The 19,834-nt window shown below is 45.7% G+C and overlaps 1 protein-coding gene across 18 annotated transcripts in view; it reads left to right on the top strand.

Moving 5' to 3' along the window:
• TBC1D5 (TBC1 domain family member 5) overlaps positions 1 to 19,834 on the top strand; it is a 605,221-nt gene that overhangs the window by 553,853 nt on the left and 31,534 nt on the right. For all 18 annotated transcript variants that reach the window (XM_089332288.1, XM_070072843.2, XM_017346738.4 and 15 more), the window contains one exon: positions 2,771 to 2,934. In XM_089332288.1, the coding sequence (XP_089188414.1) occupies positions 2,771 to 2,934 (164 nt within the window). The remainder of the gene's footprint in view (positions 1 to 2,770; positions 2,935 to 19,834) is intronic.

Raw genomic sequence — 19,834 nt, 5'->3', positions numbered from 1 at the left:
GAAAGGCAGAGAGGCTGAGGCAGAGAGAAAGAGAGATCTCCATGCTCTGGTCCACTCCCCAAATGTCCGCAGCAGCTGGAGCTGGGCCAGTCTGAAGCCAGGAGTCAGGAACATCTTCAGGTCCTCCGCTGCTTTCCTAGGCCATTAGGAAGGAGCTAGATTGGAATTGGAGCAGCCAGGACGCGAACCAGCGCCCATATAGGATGCCAACACTGCAGGCAGCAGCTTTACCTGCTACTGCACTGGCCCCCAAGACAACATTCTTGTTACCCCTATGTTCTGAACTCTTAGAGGCAAAAAAACAGTCTGAACCCTTTGTGTCTGATGCAGAGGCATCATCAGTGGGACGTGGTGGTCTTGCAGTCGGCGACAGGAGACTGGGAGTAGATCATTATTCAACCAGCTCTTGCGTCATGTTTTTGAATCTGATAACCCAAGATTCAAGAAGATTGGCCGACGCCGCGGCTCACTAGGCTAATCCTCCGCTTTGCAGCGCCAGCACACCAGGTTCTAGTCCCGGTCGGGGCGCCGGATTCTGTCCCGGTTACTCCTCTTCCAGGCCAGCTCTCTGCTGTGGCCAGGAGTGCAGTGGAGGATGGCCCAAGTGCTTGGGCCCTGCACCCCATGGGAGACCAGGAGAAGCACCTGACTCCTGCCTTAGGATCAGCGCGGTGCACCGGCCGCAGCACGCTGGCCACGGCGGCCATTGGAGGGTGAACCAATGGCAAAGGAAGACCTTTCTCCCTGTCTCTCTCTCTCTCACTGTCCACTCTGCCTGTCCAAAAAAAAAAAAAAAAAAAAAGATTCAAGAAGATTACACTATGAAGTATCTATTATTTTGTACTTGATTTTCTTCTTACCTCCCGCTACTGTTTCTCAGTCGGCTTTGCTGCTTTCTTGTGATGTCTCTGACCTTTAAACCAGGAACCAGTTTTTGCATCTAATCCCTTATCTCTTTATTCCCTCCCTGTTGATGATCTCATTTGGTTTCCAGCCTTTAACTAGAGTCTGTGTGCTACCAATTCAAATTTCCAGCTCTAGCTCAGATCTCTCCCCTCAAGTCCAGGCTCACTTCTCCCTCCCTCCCTGCATGACCCTGCTACTTGGGAATCTGATTAGGCATCTCCAAATCATCAAGATTAAAACTAAACTGCTGACCTTACTCCTAAAACCTGCTTCTCCCCACTCTTTCCTGTCTCAGTAAACAGCTGCTCCATCATTCTTCTTGCTTAGGTAAAAAATGTGGAATTAAACTTGACTCCCTTCTCTGTCTCCTACCCATCATGGTTCCTCAGTAAATCCCATTATGTCCAGAGCCTGACCGCGTTGCCCCACCAAGCTGTGATCATTCTTGGTGCTTGGATTTCTGCAGCAGCAAAAATGCATTTCCCTCCTTATGCTTTTGCCTTTCCTGTCTCCCCAGTTCTGTTCTTAACACTGCAGCCTGAGTGGTCCTTTTAAAATGTAAACCAGTCTTGTCACCCATCTCTTCAACCCCTCCAAGGATGTTCCATGGCTTCCCCTCTCGGAGTAAAAGCCCTTAAGTTGTCTACAAAGCCCCACCTGTTCTGATCCCCTGCTTGCTCCCAACCTCAGCTGCTCCCGCTGCCCCCAATCTCCGCCCCCTATCAGCTTTGGCCACACTGGCGTCTTGCTCTTCCTTGAACACAGGAAGTCTGCCAGGGGTGCTTTGCTCTGCTGTCTGTCACCTTTTCTGCAAAACTAGTACTGGGCCTTCTCCAAGTTTTTGCTCAGATGTCACTGTTCCTCAGCGGCCTCTTCACTGACCATCCTAATTAAAATTGCAGTACCTCCCGCTAGCACTCACATCCCCTTTTACTCCTTCGTTTTTTCCGAGCAGAAGTCATCATCATTTAAAATCCTGTGTGTCTTACTAATATCTTTGTCTCCCCTCACCGGGAAGTAAACTCCACAAGGAGTGGAATTTTGACAGTTTTAGTTCCCTCTGTCTCCCTCCCTGCACCCATGACTGTCTGACCCTTAGCAGTTACTCCTGGCTGGATGACTGCCAGGTCATTTGCAGGGCCATTAAGCCCCCACAGCAACCACAGGACCTGGGGAAGTCCAGCTGCAGCAGTTCAGTGGGGTGGCTTCCACACCATGCCGTCCCTTCCACAGGACCTACGGGGGCCCTTGCTATGGCAAGATCCTGTCCGTAAAAAAGGCACGGCCAGGGACACGTGCACCAGCTCCAACGAGGGAACAGAGCTAGAAAGAGGCCCTGTGGGCCGGCACACGTCCTGCTTCCAGCCTCTGTGGCAGACCGAGGCTGGCTATGCATCCAGTCTGCAGTGAAGGAAAAGGAAAGAAACTCTGAAAAATTTTGTGAATGGGTTTCAATTTTGTACTTTTACGAACACCATATGCAGTGTAATGAGTTCTGATTTCTGTAATTAAGGGAGGATTCCATGAGTGAGGGACAATCCAATCATTTAAGCGATTGATTTCTTAAAACTGAATGTTTTAGCCTTTTTTATGTTTATGTGTGTGCAATTATTCAAATTACATCTTACATATTACTATTGTTATGTAAGTTACATATAGAAAACTGTAGAGGTACTTCATTGCTTGAAAACAATTGGCCACCACTCTCATCCCTGAAACTCATTTGTCCTAGAACTCCACAGACCATTGTGTTGACACTGTAGATAAAGTGATGTCATAATCCATCAGTTATTCCCAGCAGTAGATCCAGTACCGTAGGGAACGTGTCCGGTGTTTCATTGTTGCTACTCACTTTTCCTTACAGGACAAAGTTCAAAAAACATCAGTTCGTCTCCAAGCATTGAGAGTTTGCCTGGAGGAAGAGAGTTCACCGGCTCCCCACCTGCCTCTGCTACTAAAAAGGATTCCTTCTTTAGCAACATCTCCCGCTCCCGCTCCCACAGCAGAACTGTGGGCAGAAAAGAATCTGTAAGTGTTTAAGGACAGTGTCCACCTTCCCCTCCACTGCCGCGGCATCTATGGAAGGCTCGTGTGGGGCCCAAACTCAGAAAGCGCTCAGCTAAAATGCATCCTTCTATCCGAAGTATCTTAATTTTATTAATATCACTTAGTAATATTTTAAGGCTTTGGTCTGTATCACACTGGAAAAAAGTAGCATCAATTTAAAATAAGTTGCATCTTTATCAAATCCCTGTCCTTTTTCCCCCTTACAAATGCCTTTTTCTCAAAGTCTGTGCCTTTTCTCAAATTTAATAAAGAACATCATATCAAATAATAGATTATGATACTTGAAACAAACCAAACTGGGCCTGTTGCAGGCCTGAGTATTTCTGGAAAGTTAAAAATAATTATTTCACAGTTTGTTTTAAGAAGTGTACCTAAATGAGAGTGTTTTGCTGGTTGCTTTGTGATATCCTTTGTGTATATTTATCAAGGTCGTACCTAAAGCACGCCGTTAGCTGGGAAAATCTGGCTGTATCTGAAGTTGTTGTAAGCCAGCAATCACAAGAACTCCCCGTTTAACCACAAGGCCTAACCTGTTCAGTGCCTAATGCTGTAATATGAAGAACTCACCTGCCCTCCGGAAGTGCACACAGGTGTGAAGGTGATGCAGAACTGGACCTCACTGTAGCTGACGTGGTCTGAGACTAGAAAGAACCAACCAGCTGTAAAACCTTGGTGAGAGATTATTGCAGACTCATAGTACAGGTGCGGTGATAGCTGTGCAACTTTGTGTGTCCTTGGGCAGGTCGCTCGGCTTCCTGGTGCTCAGCCACCTCCTCTGCAAACGAAGCAACACACAGCCATGTGGCACCTTGGTTCTTGTTGTGGGAGCATTGCACAAACCAAGATGACTGCAGCATCACTGGGACATGCCATCGCTTTGTATTCATTCATTTATTGTGAGAGAGGCATGGCTCCCATCTGCTAGTTAGCTCCCCAATGCTGCAGTGGCCAGGGTGAGGCCAAGCTGAAGCTGCAAATGGGAGCCCCATCCAAGTCTCCCTCCAGGGAGGCAGGAACCCAGTCACCTGAGCCGTCGCCTGTTGCCTGCCAAGGCCTGCACTGGTAGAAAGCTGGAGTCAGGAGCCCGAGGCAAGGGTCAAACCCAGGCCCTCGGATGGGGGACGCAAATGTCCTAACTGGCATCCTCATTGCTAGGCCTCGTGCCTGCCCTACGGACTGTGTGATGCTAGGGGACCACTGCCATTGATGTGGCCCGTTATCAAGTGAAAGGTCCTTGTGCACGTGACTGTACTCCGCCCTTGGAGGGAAGAATTCATGACATTCTCTCTTCCAATATGTAGGAACTGTGAATCGGTAGTTAGTAAAAGATCAGAATGAGACTTGTGTTTATAGAGATAGCTTCTTAAATGTAAGCATTTAGCTCTGTTCCTCTTGAAACTCCACTGCAGGGGAAATCAGGGGATTTAAGCCCTCAAAGAATAAGAAAACAGGAGGGAAGACAGTGGTAACCAAGTGTTGTTACTTGGAGAGCAGACAGCAGTTGGTAACTAAGCAGCCTTAGAACACTGGCCCCTATGTCAGCAGTAGGAAAAAGAGAGAAGCAGCTTGACTGAGACTATAGAATCCTCTAGAAGCTCAGGAACTTGAACAAAAGGATGAAGATAGAACCAAAGACATGAGAATTGGTCAGGAGTTTCTTCAAGAAGAATTAAGTTCTCTTCTGCACGCGAGCAGAGTCCTGAACAGTATAAAACAGACTGGGACTGGGCTGAGGGAGACCTGGCACTCTGCAGCATGGGCCCGCCCTGCTGTGAGGGGATGATGCATATATGGAAGTGCCCCACTGGAGACTCGGGCCTCCCAGCTTGCTGTCCAGAGTGCCAGTGAGTATAACCCTCCAGGCGGGAGGTTGGCAGAGTGCTCCCTAGGCAAAAGCCACACTGACCCAACACGCACTGCCCTTGAGGGTTCGAGGAAGCAGCCAGTTCACTTTACAGTGGACCCCTCCGTTAGCAAGCCCTGTCTTAACACAGACTCCTTAGCTTGTCAATTCACACTATGTTATGAACAATCCTACCAAGAATCACCAGACACTCAAAGAGGGTACCGTGAAAACAATAGAAGTGAGTAACTGAGAGAGAATAAGCTTGTGTGGGGACAAGAGCTCAGAAAACAAAGTAGAGGATTGTCCCTCGGTATCCACAGAGGATTGGTAGCAGGTTTCCCTGTGCCCAGCAGGTACTAAATGTTACAGATGCTCAAGTCCTGTGTGTACAATGACACAGTATTTGCATGTAACCTTCACACATCCTCTTGCTTACTTTAAATCATCTCTGGATTATTTATCATGCCCACTACAATATTACTATATAAATAGGTGTGGAACTGTAATGCGAGGGAATCATGACAAGAAAAAGTTTACTTGTGTTCCATAAAGACACTATTTTTCTGAATATTTGGTTGAATCCACAAATGTGGAGCCCACTGATGAGGAGGGCCAATTTTAATTCAGAGAATTTTTGAGAGAAGCTATTAAAAATTAAAGTGTAATATCCAAGATGTAAACTTCAATAGAAAAGTTGGAAGATAAGTTGAAGAAATCGCCCCATAAAATAGAAGACAGCAATAGAAAATAAGAGAGAAAATTTGAAGAAAATTAGAGAACTGACCCAAGAGTTTCAAAATCTCAAAAAGAGGAGAACAAAGAAAATAAGAGAAATAATAAAAAATGCAGTTAGAAAAATGTTTCCACTAATAAAAACCTGAGTCTTAAGATGGGAAGTCCATAGAAGGCCTTACAGAAGTAAAAACAAACCTACACTCAGATACATTGCTAAAAATGTTAAGAATCTGGGAACGAGAAATACCTCACAGACGTGTAGAACTGAGAAAGATTTCCAACAAAGAATCAGGAATTAGAATAGCTACAGATTTCTCCATAGCAACACTAAAAGCAAAACAATGGGCAGTACCTTCTAAGTTCTGAGAAAAAATTGCTTCCCACCCAGATCCAACACCCAGCTAAACTACTAAATGTGAGAGTGCAGTAAAGCCACTTTCCTACATTAAAGACTGGGGGGAAATGTACTCCTGTGCACCCATTCTGAGAATCCGCTAAAGGATGTGCTCCACAAAAATGAGGTGTAAACCAAGGAGTATGGATTCCTGAGAACTGGCTAACCATGGATGCAGAACAGGGAAAAGATTCCCGGGGACGATAATGTAGGGAGATCTCCAGAATATAGTTTATCTTTTTAGGCCCAGAAAGAAGCAACCAGCCAGATTGGAGCAAGTTGTAAGATTCCAGAAAGTTTTTTTTCAAAAAGATGAAATTGAACAATTGAGAGTTTTATGTACCTTAAGGTGAGTTTGAGTCTGAATTGGTGAGACTCTGTCTCTCTGCCTTTCAAATAGACAAAAATAAAGAAATGAATCTTTAAACAAAATTAATACTAATATAAAGAACAGGATGATTGGTAACCAAAAGAAAACCAAGTATGCATAGGAGAGAAGGTGTATGATAAACCTTACTAGTGAGTATGCCCTGAAGTTTCAAGATGCTGTATTGAAGCCTGTTTACTATTAATGTAATCAGAATGCTGTCGCTGTGGAGGAGAGATGTAGGGAAGGGGAGGTGGGTTACGGTCAGGAGAGCTACATCTTAATCATGAGGAGTGGGAAGTCAGTGGATAATACTCTAGAAAAATTCAGAAGTAGCTGTGTGAGCTAGAGAGCAGAGGTGGAAAACAGAGCAAAGTGGGTGAAGAGTTGACAGTGGTTACCTCTGAGGGCAGGAAGCAGAGGGTGGGGTTGTGGGAGCTGTTTCTCATAACCAGTCTTGTAGAAACGTTTGACTTTTCAAGTGATGCATGCATAACACACATTAAAAATAATGACTACAAGTTACAACAAAAATAGAGTGGATTGGCAAAATAAATTAGAAGAGGAGATGTCTACACAAAGAATGTGCGTGTGAAAAAGCAGGATAAAAGAATAACAAATGAGAAAGGCATATGGAGGCATGTTTAATTTGCATTCGGTCAGATTTGGTGGCATATGGATTAGTCTGTAACATCAATTAATTACTTCTCTTTAAAGTGATACTATAACTTAAAATCAAGAAGTTGAGCAAAAATAAAAATAGAGTAAGTCTAATTCCCTGCAGAGACCTGCTGTGAACCAAGATACAGAATGCAAGGTATCATTCAGAATTTAATTTGTTTCCTAACTGGTGGGAAAGAAGTCATCAGACATTTTCAGGGGAAAGGCTCATGGTTTCCCAAGTGATTTTACCTCCTTATTTTATGAGACGATGTGTTGTCGTCAGTGCACTTTGCTAGTTCTCCCCATTCTGGACGCTTAATAGGGTTATACCTCCTTGTCTGCTGTAATCTGTCAGTCTATGCACAGCTCTCCTTGGGGAGTTGTAAGTGGAGGCAATGCATGTGTGTTGCTCGTGCAAGGCCACCCACACCATGTCAGAGGTTAAAAGTGTATGGTCCCTTTCCCTGACTCGGTGAGGAGAGCCTGCCTGGAGTGTGAGTGATGAATAAGCTTTTATTGATTTAAGCTCCAAGATTGATGGGTCTCACAGCCTAAGAGTGCACAGCTGGAGACTGCAGGGTCCTAGCTGGGAGCCACCTACTGCCACCAGAGTATCCAGGGACTGTCCCTGGGCCCACTTCACTTTCATTCCCAGCCCAGTTTTGTGGATACACGGAGCTTCTACATACTCCAAAGAGTTCAAGGTATTTTTTATTAAAGTCATCGTCAGCAGTTTCTCATACAAGGGACAGGCCAGAAATCAAAACGAAGACATTTCTCGCTCTGAGTCCCCTGTGCCTTAACTATATGTTACCTTTCAGATTGCAAGGCTCAGTTTGATCTTTTTAAGTGGGTCAGGGTCAAGAAATTGTTAGAATCAATTAGCAAAAGGCTAAACCAGCTGTTGAAAACAGACATGAAGCCAAAGATAATCTACTAATAGCTATCCGCCAAAGTGTGCTGTAATCTGCTTATCATAGGGTTTTGAGAAATGATTTTCAAAATCAGGATAGGTGGGACATGTCCTGGGCAAGCATCATGTATTACATCATAGAATGTGTGTCCTCCTAGCATTGCCTTTTGGGTATCATGCAGAGTCGTTCCGTAGTCTATAGATCGTCACATTTCCTCCCGTTTGTTCATGAAATGAAAGAGGGCAAAATTCAGCTCAAGCAGTTACAAGGTAATAAATGAAGCCTTGGGTAAGATGTCTGTGAAAAACATCGTCATGCTTCTTTACTGAAATGTGAACAAGCTCATAGGAAATTTTTTAAATCGACCTCATTCACTATCAATTATACTGTTTTTTTAGGATTGGAATTTATTCATGAAGTCAGTTTCCCTCTGCCTCTGTGAGTTTTGTTTGTTTGTTTTTTGGTGTTTTTGTTTTGGTTTGTTTGTTTGTTTTTGCCTAAAAGAGCCCTTATTACATCATCTAATTCAAATGTAGATTTTAATTAAGCTCTGATTTTTGTCTTTTCAAAGACTATTGAAATTTTTGATATTTTAAATTTTTTGTTTTATTTTGCTTGAAAACATATAAGTGGCATTCAATGCTTAGTTTTCTAGAAATCTATTTTAGTTGGTCATTCATCTGACTGTTAAAATACATCTTTCTTGTTTTAGCACTGTTAGTCATGTTCTATGATTGTTGCCAAATACTTTTCCAAGAATATCTTTGCCAAGAGTAAAAGATAAGGAAAACACTGAATATAGGAAAAAGTTCTAAAATTGATTTGTAAGTGAGTAAGTTCTAAGATTTAAGCATATCAGCCAGTTAAAAGGATTTTTTGAAATTCCTGATGAACTACAAGGCATTTTGCTATATTCTGCAGTAATTATATAAAAATCTGCAGAGATCTAAAGGCATCCATGGTCCAAAGTTCTCTCTAAACCACAAAATAGAAAAACGATTGGGGAATTGTTACAAATAGCAGAGTGCATGGGGAAGTGCCACCACGTGAGGGCTCGTGGCACTGTTGGGGTTGCTCCTAAAGCCTTTGTCTTTATGACCCCTCCAAACACTCATCACTGCCCTTGGGTAGTTGGAGCGGATGACATGGTCATACACACAAAATTTAACTTTGTTGACATACATTATAAATCATGACAATAGCAAAAAATGTCAAGTGAATGAAAAGAAATTGGACAGCAGAATCTCATTTACTTCTGGAAGTATAAACAACATCGCCCCGTTTCTTTCAGGCCATGCTCTAGAAAGTGCCAGTTGAGGCATTAACTATGTAGGTGTAAGGAGTCCCAGAGAGGATGCTTACAGTGAAACTGAGGGGGGAAGTGTTAAGAATTAAACTACCTTAGAGACATGACATAGTTCAATGCCATATAAGAGTAAAAACAATAAACAGTATGGCTGCAGAGAACAGATCAGCAAAGGCTACACTGGTCTAGACAAGCTTCATGTGCAAGATACACTTGAACCACAGACACATATCTTTTTCCTTTAAGCTCTAAGCACTGTTGTCTGTCTGGAAATGTATCAGCTTCCTAGCACAGGTAGGGGAGGGGAGTATTGAGTAGGCAGCCAGTTCTCTTTCTCCCTCACATCTCCTGGCAGAACAGAAAATAGTTGGAATTGTGTCAGGTTGCTTTTGGGTTAAAAGAGAGAGATGAAATTATCTCAGATGATGGGATTTGCTGTTTATTATATCAGATAGCAAGAGTTCTGAAGTAAGTCCAGGCCAAGATAATTCAGCTGTTCGGTATCACCATCTTTCCACTCTGCCATCAGTAGTGTGTTGGCTTTGTCCTCAACTTACTCCCATTATGTTCCCAGGACAGCGCCACAGAGCCAGGAAGGTTCTCGTTCCCTCTCTCTTCCTCCCTCCCTCCCTCCCTCCACCGTCTAGAGGAGTCTGGGAGTTCCCCAGCAAGCTTACCTCCCCACCTCGTTGGCCAGAATTGAGCCACACATGTACTACTAAACCACCCTCTGTTAAGGGGAAGGTTAAGAGAGGCCCATAACCGGGTATATGAGCTAGAGAGGAATATGATAAGGCAGCGGACAATTTGAAAAGCAAATTAGCCTGAAATTATTAATTGCCAGAATGTGTTATTATATCCTTCCTTGAAGCATTTGATTTGAGGGGAACCGGTTCTGTTGTCCAGTGGTGCTGTAGTGGTGGATTTTCAGGCAATTGGAGGGAGGTTTATGTTGGAAAGAAATTGAGCAGGGGAGGCTTCCCAGGATACCAGGGTTGTCCTAGTTACCAGGTTTTCTTTTCAGTCAGCAGTGTGTGTGAACTTCCTAGAAACACATATTATGTAATGGATTTCTTTATGGGCTTCTGGATGGGACTGAAAGCTGGCATGTGGAGTCCATCTAATTATGGGATTTTTTCAGTTCATAAATACATACTTGTACTCTCATTGTTTAATCAATAGTGTTAACAGTGAATGGATTAAAATACAGTCCCATTTAAAATACATTCCCATTTAATATAGCTTATTAAAATGAGTAATTATAAAATAAATTTAGACATCAGCAGTTTTTCTAGCTTCTTTAAATTAAGCCTCATGGTAGACATTTTAACCTAAGGTCAAGTTAACTCAGGTGCTTGAAGCATGACGTTGAGTTATGCTCGACCTTTGTTCACAATTGACTGCCTGTGAGTCCGCTCAAGGTCTCTGGGAACATCCTCCAGCTCCGTCCTCTGCTTCCCAGTTCACACAGCCCATTGCAGAAAAGCATGAGCGTCAGAGGGAGTGTCATAAAAGCTCTGTTGTCGACAGCTGATAGCGTGACAGTGTCACTGAGCTTTTGTAAACAGGTTTCACAACCAACTTGACATCTTTATGCTTTGATAAATTTTGGACCAAAACAGTTGAGGAGCCTGTGAAAGTACAATCACAGGAGAAGTGCTCCCCCCCACCCGCCCAGACTGCCCCGCCCTCGGTAGAACAGAGCCTCCATGCTGGGCCTTCGTCCTCCCTCATTTGTCCTCATCCCCATCATCTCCAGAAAATGCAAGGATGCCAGATTGCACCCATGCTGAACACTGCCCAGGGGAGAGCTCAAAAGAAGCAATGAGATCTTTTACAGTCTCTGGCCAGAAATTCCTGTGGCTTTGAATCAAGCTGGGGCAAATGTATCATTGATGTAGCATTTGCTTCCTTCCACTGACCCCTCTTGAAACTTGTCATGTATTTATTCTTTCGATGCCACAGTGCCTTGGGGAACAATAATCTGTACCCTTAAGTGCAAGTGTGCCTGGCAGGGACGGAAATGAGGGCTTTGAATTGTCCTGGGCTGATGGAGGTCAGCCAGGGCCAGAGGCCAGAGTGTGGGGTCAGAAGCCTTGTCCTCCTCTCTCCCCCACCGTGGCACCGCTGTCCTCCGCTACACAGCCTTCTCTCCTTTAATACCTTCTCTCCCTGGCTTCTCATCATTGATTCTTTCAAACACCTATTAACTTTCCCAGGAAGCTTTATTTTTGATCTACTGAGCCTTTGTTCCAGAAGGGCTTTGCTCCCGTCAAAGGCGTTCTAGGCATATGAACAAAAGGAGACAGTTGTTGAGGCAGGTGGCCTTCACACTGGCCGTGAAACCCTGAGGCTAGAGGGCCACCATTTAGATTCTTCCTCATAGCTAAGCTGCAGCTGCTTTTCCCAGAAAGCTACTCAGAGACGTGGGCACCTTTATCAGCACTCTCTCCGTGAACTCTGCCGCTTGTCCCCGTAGCTTTCTTCCCCGAGATGCTGTGAGTTCCAGCAAGAACTCCCAGCAAGATGCACCTGTGGGGGAACCTCACACACACCAGAGGCATCCTCTGTCAGCCGCACACTGCAGGGCGGGGCTGCTCTTGCCTGGAGAAGAGGCCACGCCAGCCTCCGACTCCTGCTGTGAGAGCGTCATGTTGCAGGTTAGTGAGAAGGCAACTGCAATTGTTGGAGAAGTTCCCGAGCTTTGTATTCTGTGGCAGTAATGATAAAATAAAGAGTTGACTAGTACCAAGAAAACGTGTTAGCATTAACATGAAGTAATGAGGTGAGAAAGAAATTTATTTAATCACAAGAATAATATCAAGCATAGTTATTTACACTGAGTTTCCCACTCATGTCTTATTAATCCTCTTTTTCTTAAAAAAATTAGTATCTCCACTTTTTTTAGATTTTATTTATTTATTTGATAGAGAGTGAGAGAGAGAAGGGGGGGGGGGTCAGAAAGGTCTTCCATCCGCTGGTTCACTTCCCAAATGGCCAAAACAGCTGGAGATGGGCCGTGCTGAAGCCAGGGCTCCTTCTGGGTCTCCCACGTGGGTGGCAAGGGCCCAGGCACTTGGGTCGTCTTCCACTGCCTTCCCAGGCCTTAAGCAGAGAGCTGGCTCAGAAGAGGAGTAGCTGGGACGCGAACTGGCGCCCGTGGGGGATGTCATTGCCGCAGGCAGGAAGCTTGCACGGCTTCGCTACCACTTCACAGTGTCAGCCCCTACAGGTCTGTCATTGCAGATAGATGTAATGAACTGTGTTGTAAGTTGTATTCGATTAAGCTGACTAGACTTGGCTCATTTAAGCTTGACCTTGGTGTGAGGTGCTTGCTTGTGAAATACAGTTGGTCACAAGTGCTTTTTTTGTTTGTTTTGTTTTACTTTATCAATATCTTTCTTTTTAAAAATTTTCTTACTTAGCCGGCGCCATGGCTCACTAGACTAATCCTCCGCCTAACGGCGCCGGCACACCGGGTTCTAGTCCCGGTCGGGGTGCCGGATTCTGTCCCAGTTACCCCTCTTCCAGGCCAGCCCTCTGCTGTCGCCAGGTTGTGCAGTGGAGGATGGCCCAGGTGCTTGGGCCCTGCACCCCATGGGAGACCAGGAAAAGCACCTGGCTCCTGGCTCCTGCCATCGGATCAACGTGGTGCGCCGGCCGCAGCGCGCCGGCCGCGGCAGCCATTGGAGGGTGAACCAATGGCAAAGGAAGACCTTTCTCTCTGTCTCTCTCTCTCACTGTCCACTCTGCCTGTCCAAAAAAAAAAAAAAATTTCTTACTTATGTAAGGTAAACCAACTTCATGTATTTCATATATACAGATTTAGGTGCAGAGTGATGTTTACCACCCTACTGTCCTTCCTGTCCACACTTCCTCCCTCCCTCCTCTTTCCTTTCTTATTTTTTCTTTTAATTTTTACAATGACATACTTTTTGTTTAGTTATTTTTATTTATTTGAAAGGCAGAGTTACAGAGAGGTGTGGGGGGGTAGGTCTTCCATCTGCTGGTTCACTCCCCAGATGGCCACAATGACTGGAGCTACGCCCATCCAAAGCCAGGAACCAGGAGCTTCCTCCGGGTCTCCCACGCAGGTGCAGGGGCCCAAGGACTTGGGCCATCTTCTACTGCTTTCCCAGGCCATAGCAGGGAGCTGGATCAGAAGTGGAGCAGCCAGGACTAGAACCGGCACCCATATGGGATGCCAGCACTGCAGGTGGCGGCTCTACCAGCAACACCACAGCGCCATTGCTTCCTAAGTGCTTTTTTAAAATATCTGAAGGGGACTAGCATTGTGGCGTAGCAGGTAAAGCTATGGGATCCACTTCCAATCCAACTTTCTAATGTGCCTAGGAAGGCAGTAGAAGATGGCCCAAGTGATTCGGTCCCTGCACCCATGTGGGAGACCTGGGTGAAGCTCCTCAATTCTGGATTCTACCTGGCCCAGCCTTGGCTTTTATAGCCATCTATGGAGTGAACCAGTAGATGGTAGCACGCTCGCTCACTCTCACTCTCTCTCTCTCCTTCTGACTCTCCTCCTCTCTGTAACTCTGACTTTCAAATGAATAAACACATCTTTAAAAAAAATTTTGAAAATACTACCACCAAGACCCTTCTCAGTCCTGACATTATATTATAGCTAAAAAATTTTTAAAAGCCTTGAATATCTGGACCACCAGAAGATAAAATAATCAAATTCCCAAGCTTCCTTTTTACTTCATGATGGTGACATGTCCCCTTAGAATCTACCAACTGTAGTTCAGTGTTTTAGGCACTATTTTATAAAACTATGGCCTCATCATTTTCAGTCAGAGCATGATTTCACAAGGTTGCTTTGGCCAGTAGATAAGAACTGCTATAGTAACTCAAAGTAGGTTTGTAAGAAGCCAAAACCAAATGGGCTTCACAGGAAGTCCTAGGAAGTTATGGGCTATATTTGAAAACAAGCAAGCAAAAGGTAAAAAAATAAATAAATTGTTTGACTTGCAAATCAGGGGTGGACGGGGAAGCTGCACCCACCCCCACTAATTCACAGACCCCAGACTAGATACCTATTCCTGACTTTCCCAGCTGCATTTTTTTTTTTTTTTTGACCTAACCTGTTCTTAGTGTTCTGCTTTTTTGGGAAGATTTATTTGTTTGTTTGAAAGGCAGAACAGCGAGAGAAGAGAGACTGAGGATCCCTGGGCCGTCTTCTGCTGCCTTCCAGGCACATTAGCAGGAAGCTGAATCTGAAAGAGAGCGGACACTCCAGTGTGAGACACTGGCAATGCCAGCAGCAGCTGAACCCACTGCAGCACAGGGTAGCCCCAGTGTCTGCTTTAAAGTGGCCTGTCCTTTCTTGTTTTGCTCCCTTGATGAATTCTATTCTTGACCTTCTCTCATTAAATAAACCAAATCCAATCAGATCTGTCCCTGCAACAGGAAGGGCCTTACAGCCCCCTCTGGGATCACCCTCAGGTGGACATGCTGACCCCTTTTAATTCCCAAGGGGTTTTCAACATTGACTCAGTCCTCCCATATGCACCTGCAGCTCTCTCAAGGGCTCCCTTAACAAGTAAAGAACTTGCAAACTATGTCACAAATTGCCCCACAAATCCTACACACCCACACCCACTGTCACGTGTGGAAAAATTGAAGGAGGCCTCATGATGCAGAGTGATGACCCAGTTTAGGCAGAGTTAAAAAGGAGAAATGATGCCAAATTGCTTAACTTCACACTGTTCTCAGTCTGGATTCTGGGCAACCTTTTGGATTGGAGGCATATTTTTACATTCCACTGCAGCTCTTCTTCATTCATTGTGATGAAAGATTCAGATTCCATAAAATATCAAGGACATTACTTTTAAAAAATTTGTTTATCTGAAAGTCATGAGTTATAGAGAGAGGGAGAGACAGAGACAGAGAGAAATCTTCCATCCACTGGTTCACTCCCAGGGCCAAAACCATCGGGCCTGGACCAGGCCAGAGCCAGGAGCTTCCTCTGGGTCTCCCATATAGGTAGCAGGGGCCCAAGCACTTGGACTGTCTTGTACTTCTTTTTTAGGCACATGAGCAGTAAGCTGGATTGGAAGTGGAGCAGCCAACAGTGGCATATGATATAAGCGCCTGTGAAAGAGGTAGAAGGTGCCCCAAGTACTTGGGCCCCTGCCACCCATGTGGGAGACCTGGATGGAGTTCTAGGCTCCTGGCTTTAACCTTACCCCTTACCTAACCATGGCTGTTGTGGCCATTTGGGAAGTAACCAGCAGATGAAAGCATTCTCTCTCTCTCTCTCTCTCTCTCTCTCTCTCTCTCTGCAACTTTGCCTTTTAAATAAATAAATATTTTTCAAAAAGTGAAATTGAAGAATATAAGAACAAAATCATCATGGAACAACTATGTGAAATTATGGAATCTTAAACTCAGCTGTAGGCAACAAAATAATATCCAACTGGTCAGTGTTAAAACCATTAATATCTATTTGTTGCCAAGGATAAGTGAGGCATTGATTTTTTTTTTCCTCACCATATTCAAAGTCCCTACCCTCAGTCCTCTGTTAGCACCAAGCTCCTCTTTTGACATCCTCAGTGAAGGTCTTCAGAATTAGGATTGATGGTTGGGCAGGCACATAATCTTTTTCTCAAATAAATGAGCAAGCCTAATTCTTTTGCCAGGAAGTGAGATTTTAAGTTTCCTAGTTGTTCTAATTAAAGAAAATTTAAACACTGAACCTTGCATTGCACTCAAAGAAAACGGTCCGTATTTAAGATGCTTTAATTTGCATGTCACTGAAATCCTAAGACTGATTTCAGAAATAAGGACAGCTATTAGCTCAGGGAAACCTAAAGGACTTCTCATCGCTGGTTGCAGTTAGAATCACTTGCGGAGCATTAAAATCACCACTGATAACTGAACAACTGAACTGGAATCTTGCTGAGGACTGGGTATTGGCAGTTATTATAAGCTTGCTAGATCACTGAAAGGTATAGTCAAGGTTTCGAATCACTGATTTACAAGCTCCTCAGTGTGTTCAAAGACCCAGGCTCCTGCCATCTCTTTGCCCCACCATGCCCCAGAACTGGCCCTCTCCAGACTGGAAACAACACAGCTACACCTAACGTCATAGCACTCACCAGCATCCAGAGAAGATCAGCAAGCCGTGCCCTCCAGGACAGTCTCCTAAATAGCCTTGCCAGATAAAACAGGAGATGCCCAGTCGAGTTTGAATTTCAGAGAAGCTATGAATGAGGTTTTGGTATAATTCTGCCTCAAATATTGCATGGTTTATACTAAAAGATTACTTATTCTTTATCTCAGGTTGATCTGTATGTGCTTTGTTTTTTTATAAATATGCTAACCCTATCTTAAGGGCAAAGTGTTGGTTTTTTTTTTTTTTTTTTGTAATTCTCTGTTTTTTTTTTTTTTATTTAATGAATGCATTTTTACATAGATAACAACTTTAGGAATACAGTGGTTCTTTCCCCCCATGCCCCCCAACCCCGCTCCCATTCACCTCCCATTCCCTCTCCCATCTCCTTCTTCATTATGGATCATTTTTAGTATGACTTTATATACAGAGGACCAACTCTATGCTAAGCATAGATTTCAACAGTTTGTCCCCACGCCCACACACAACATATAGAGTACAGTTTGGGGAGAAAGTTTGCAGTTGATTCTCGTATTACAATTCAATAGGGACAGAGGTCCTACCTGGGGAGCAAGTGCATAGTGACTTCTGTTGTTCCTTTAACAATTAACACTCTTTTTTTTATATAGATTTTATTTATTTATTTGACAGGTAGAGTTACAGTGAGAGAGAGAGAGACAGAGAGAAAGGCCCTCCTTCCATTGGTTCACCCCCCAAATGGCCGCAACAGCTGGAGCTGCGCCGGTACGAAGGCAGGAGCCAGGTGCTTCCTCCTGGTCTCCCATGTGGGTGCAGGGGACCAAGCACTTGGGCCATCCTCCACTGCACTCCTGGGCCACAGCAGAGAGCTGGACTGGAAGAGGAACAACTGGGACTAGAACTGGCGCCCATATAGGATGCCAGCACCACAGGTGGAGGATTAACCTAGTGCGCCTTGGCGCCAGCCCCTAACACTCTTTTTTTTTTTTTTTTTTTATGACGTCAGTGATCATCTGGGGCTCTCATCATGGGCTGCAAAGGCTATGGAAGCCCTATGTGACCATAGGCTCCACTGGTATTTGGACTTGGCCATAAGCAAAGTGGATGTTCTTTCCTCCTTCAGAGAGGAGTGTCTCCTTTGATGACCCTTTCCTCTGAGGTCTCACAGAGATCCTCCGTGTAGGATTTTTTTTTTTGGACAAAGTTTTTTTTTTTTTGACAGGCAGAGTTAGACAGTGAGAGAGAGACAGAGAGAAAGGTCTTCCTTCCGTTGGTTCACCCCCTAAATGGCTGCTACAGCTGGTGCTGCGCCAATCTGAAGCCAGGAGCCAGGTGCTTTTCCTGGTCTCCCATGCGGGTGCAGGGCCCAAGCACTCGGGCCATCCTCCTCTGCACTCCCGGGCCACAGCAGAGAGCTGGACAGGAAGAGGGGCAACCGGGACAGAATCCAGCGCCCCGACCGGAACTAGAACCCGGGGTACCAGCGTCGCAGGCAGAGGATCAGCCTAGTGAGCCACGGCACCAGCGGACAAAGATATTTTTAATCACTCCAGGGGCCAGCGCCATGGCTCACTTGGTTAATCCTCCGCCTGCAGCGCCAGCATCCCATATGGGTACCGAGTTCTAGTCCCAATTGCTTCTCTTCCAGTCCTCTGCTGTGGCCCAGGAAAGCAGTGGAGGATGGCCCAAGTGCTTGGGCTCCTGCACCCACATGGGAGACCAGGAGGAAGCACCTGGCCCCTGGCTTCGGATCAGTGTAGCTCTGGCCGTAGCAGTCATTTAAGGGGTGAACCAAAGGAAGGAAGACCCTTCTTTCTGTCTCTCTCTCTCACTAACTCTATCTGTCAAATAAAAAAAAAGAACCACTCCAGAAGTTCCCTTTACGTCTCATTTCCAACATTCCTACGCTCGTCCCTTGGTATGGTACTCGTATGACCCTGAAATCTATCAGGCCCAGCCCCGCCCCACGTCTGTGGATTAGGTCAGGTTCACCTTAAGAGGAAGCTCATGGCTGCAGGGCCCTGTTGGGAAAGAAGACAGGGAGAGCGTCCGCACTGCCCCTGCAGAGCGAGGGTGCACAGAGCGCCCCCGTGCAGTGACGCTGTGGGAACGCTGCGAGGAGGTCTGAGGTACTTGGTGGAAAGAGCTGCACTGCGGGTGTCATGGGTGGACTCATCCTCAGGAGAGTCTTCAGAATAGTCGGCTCTAATCTGGTTTACAAGCTCCCAAGTCATTGTGAGGTGCTCAATCATGTGTCAAAGCCAAGGGCTCCAGGGGCAAAGGCGGTTGGCCCACAGAACTCAGATACTTTATTGGTGACACATTAAGCAAGTTAAGAATGTATTTAAAGCAGTTGCGTGGTTGTATACATTGTGATTAAAAGAATGAGTAAATATGACAACAAAGGTGGCACTTTACCTTGGAAAGAGCCTAAAGCTTGATCGGGGAAGTGGACACCGAAGGGGTGCAGCTTGTGAATTACTTTGAAGAGGTGGCAAGAGACTTTCTGGAACCCGAGGGATTTGGGTTGTGGGCGTGGCCACAACAGACCGGGTCGAGGAACTGGCAGTATCTGCAGCACGCGTCTTGAAAATGAAATTGTGCTTCAGCAAATGTGAAGTTCAAGGTGCTTTAGTAGCTCCCTAAGACATCAGTCAGCTAGAGACAGCTTGACATTTTGAAACCAAGCATTGAAACAGAACTGACTCTCCCTGTGTTTAACCTGCAACTTCTGGGCTGGAGGAAGGAGGCTATGGGAGGATCGTGCCCTCCGTCGTTGCTGTAGCTCCCCTGTTCATTAGAAATGTCAGAGTCCGTCCGTTGTATGGATGATCGCATGCTTCCCGCATCCTCCATGACACCAGCGTGCTCACTGTGAGTGTCTGACTCAGTGTCTGCAGAAGGCCCGTCTGCCTGGGACAAAACAACGCACATGTTGTGCTGTGGCCCATGGGGCTGGTGATGCCCTCGCCCCATCCAGCCTCCCTCCGCTCCTCAGCCTCTCAGTTGCTTGGACCAAGCGTGCTGCCTCTGACTTTTGGGTGGTTTTCCTTCTCTGTGTCTTTTAACCAAAATGATCCGTGTGGCCACAGAACTCTTTGACCTCCTTGCAGCCTCAACCCAAGCACTTGTGTCCCTCAGGACCCCTCCCCCACCCCATCACCCCCTGGAAGCTGGCAGACCCTAGATAAGCCTCCCCTCCCCACCCCCGGAGAAGTAGGAGCTCAGGATGGACGTGGCGTGCGTGTCCCATGCAATCTGCAAAAGGTTTCCTGTGCTCCAAAGGTCGTAGAACTGCTTGTGTTTGCTTAAGAGGCTGTTGTGAGCACTGGCCTCCCTCCGGGCTTCCCCGTGCCTGCCAGGCTTTGTGTCTGGCACGCAGTGCACATTCGCGAGTAAATCAGTGTTGTTGAGGGTTTATGTGCGCTGCGAGTGTTCAGATGTAGTGGGTTTCGCTGTAGCATCCCCTAGGGCTTAAAGAGCTGCCTCATTTCTCAGCTGCATTTCCCAACCGCCTATAAAAGCTAA

This window comes from Oryctolagus cuniculus, chromosome 4 (assembly GCF_051225735.1).
Source record: "Oryctolagus cuniculus isolate XC-2025 breed Fujian yellow rabbit chromosome 4, ASM5122573v1, whole genome shotgun sequence".
Taxonomy (NCBI): domain Eukaryota; kingdom Metazoa; phylum Chordata; class Mammalia; order Lagomorpha; family Leporidae; genus Oryctolagus; species Oryctolagus cuniculus.
This window is presented reverse-complemented; position numbering and strand designations above follow the sequence as displayed.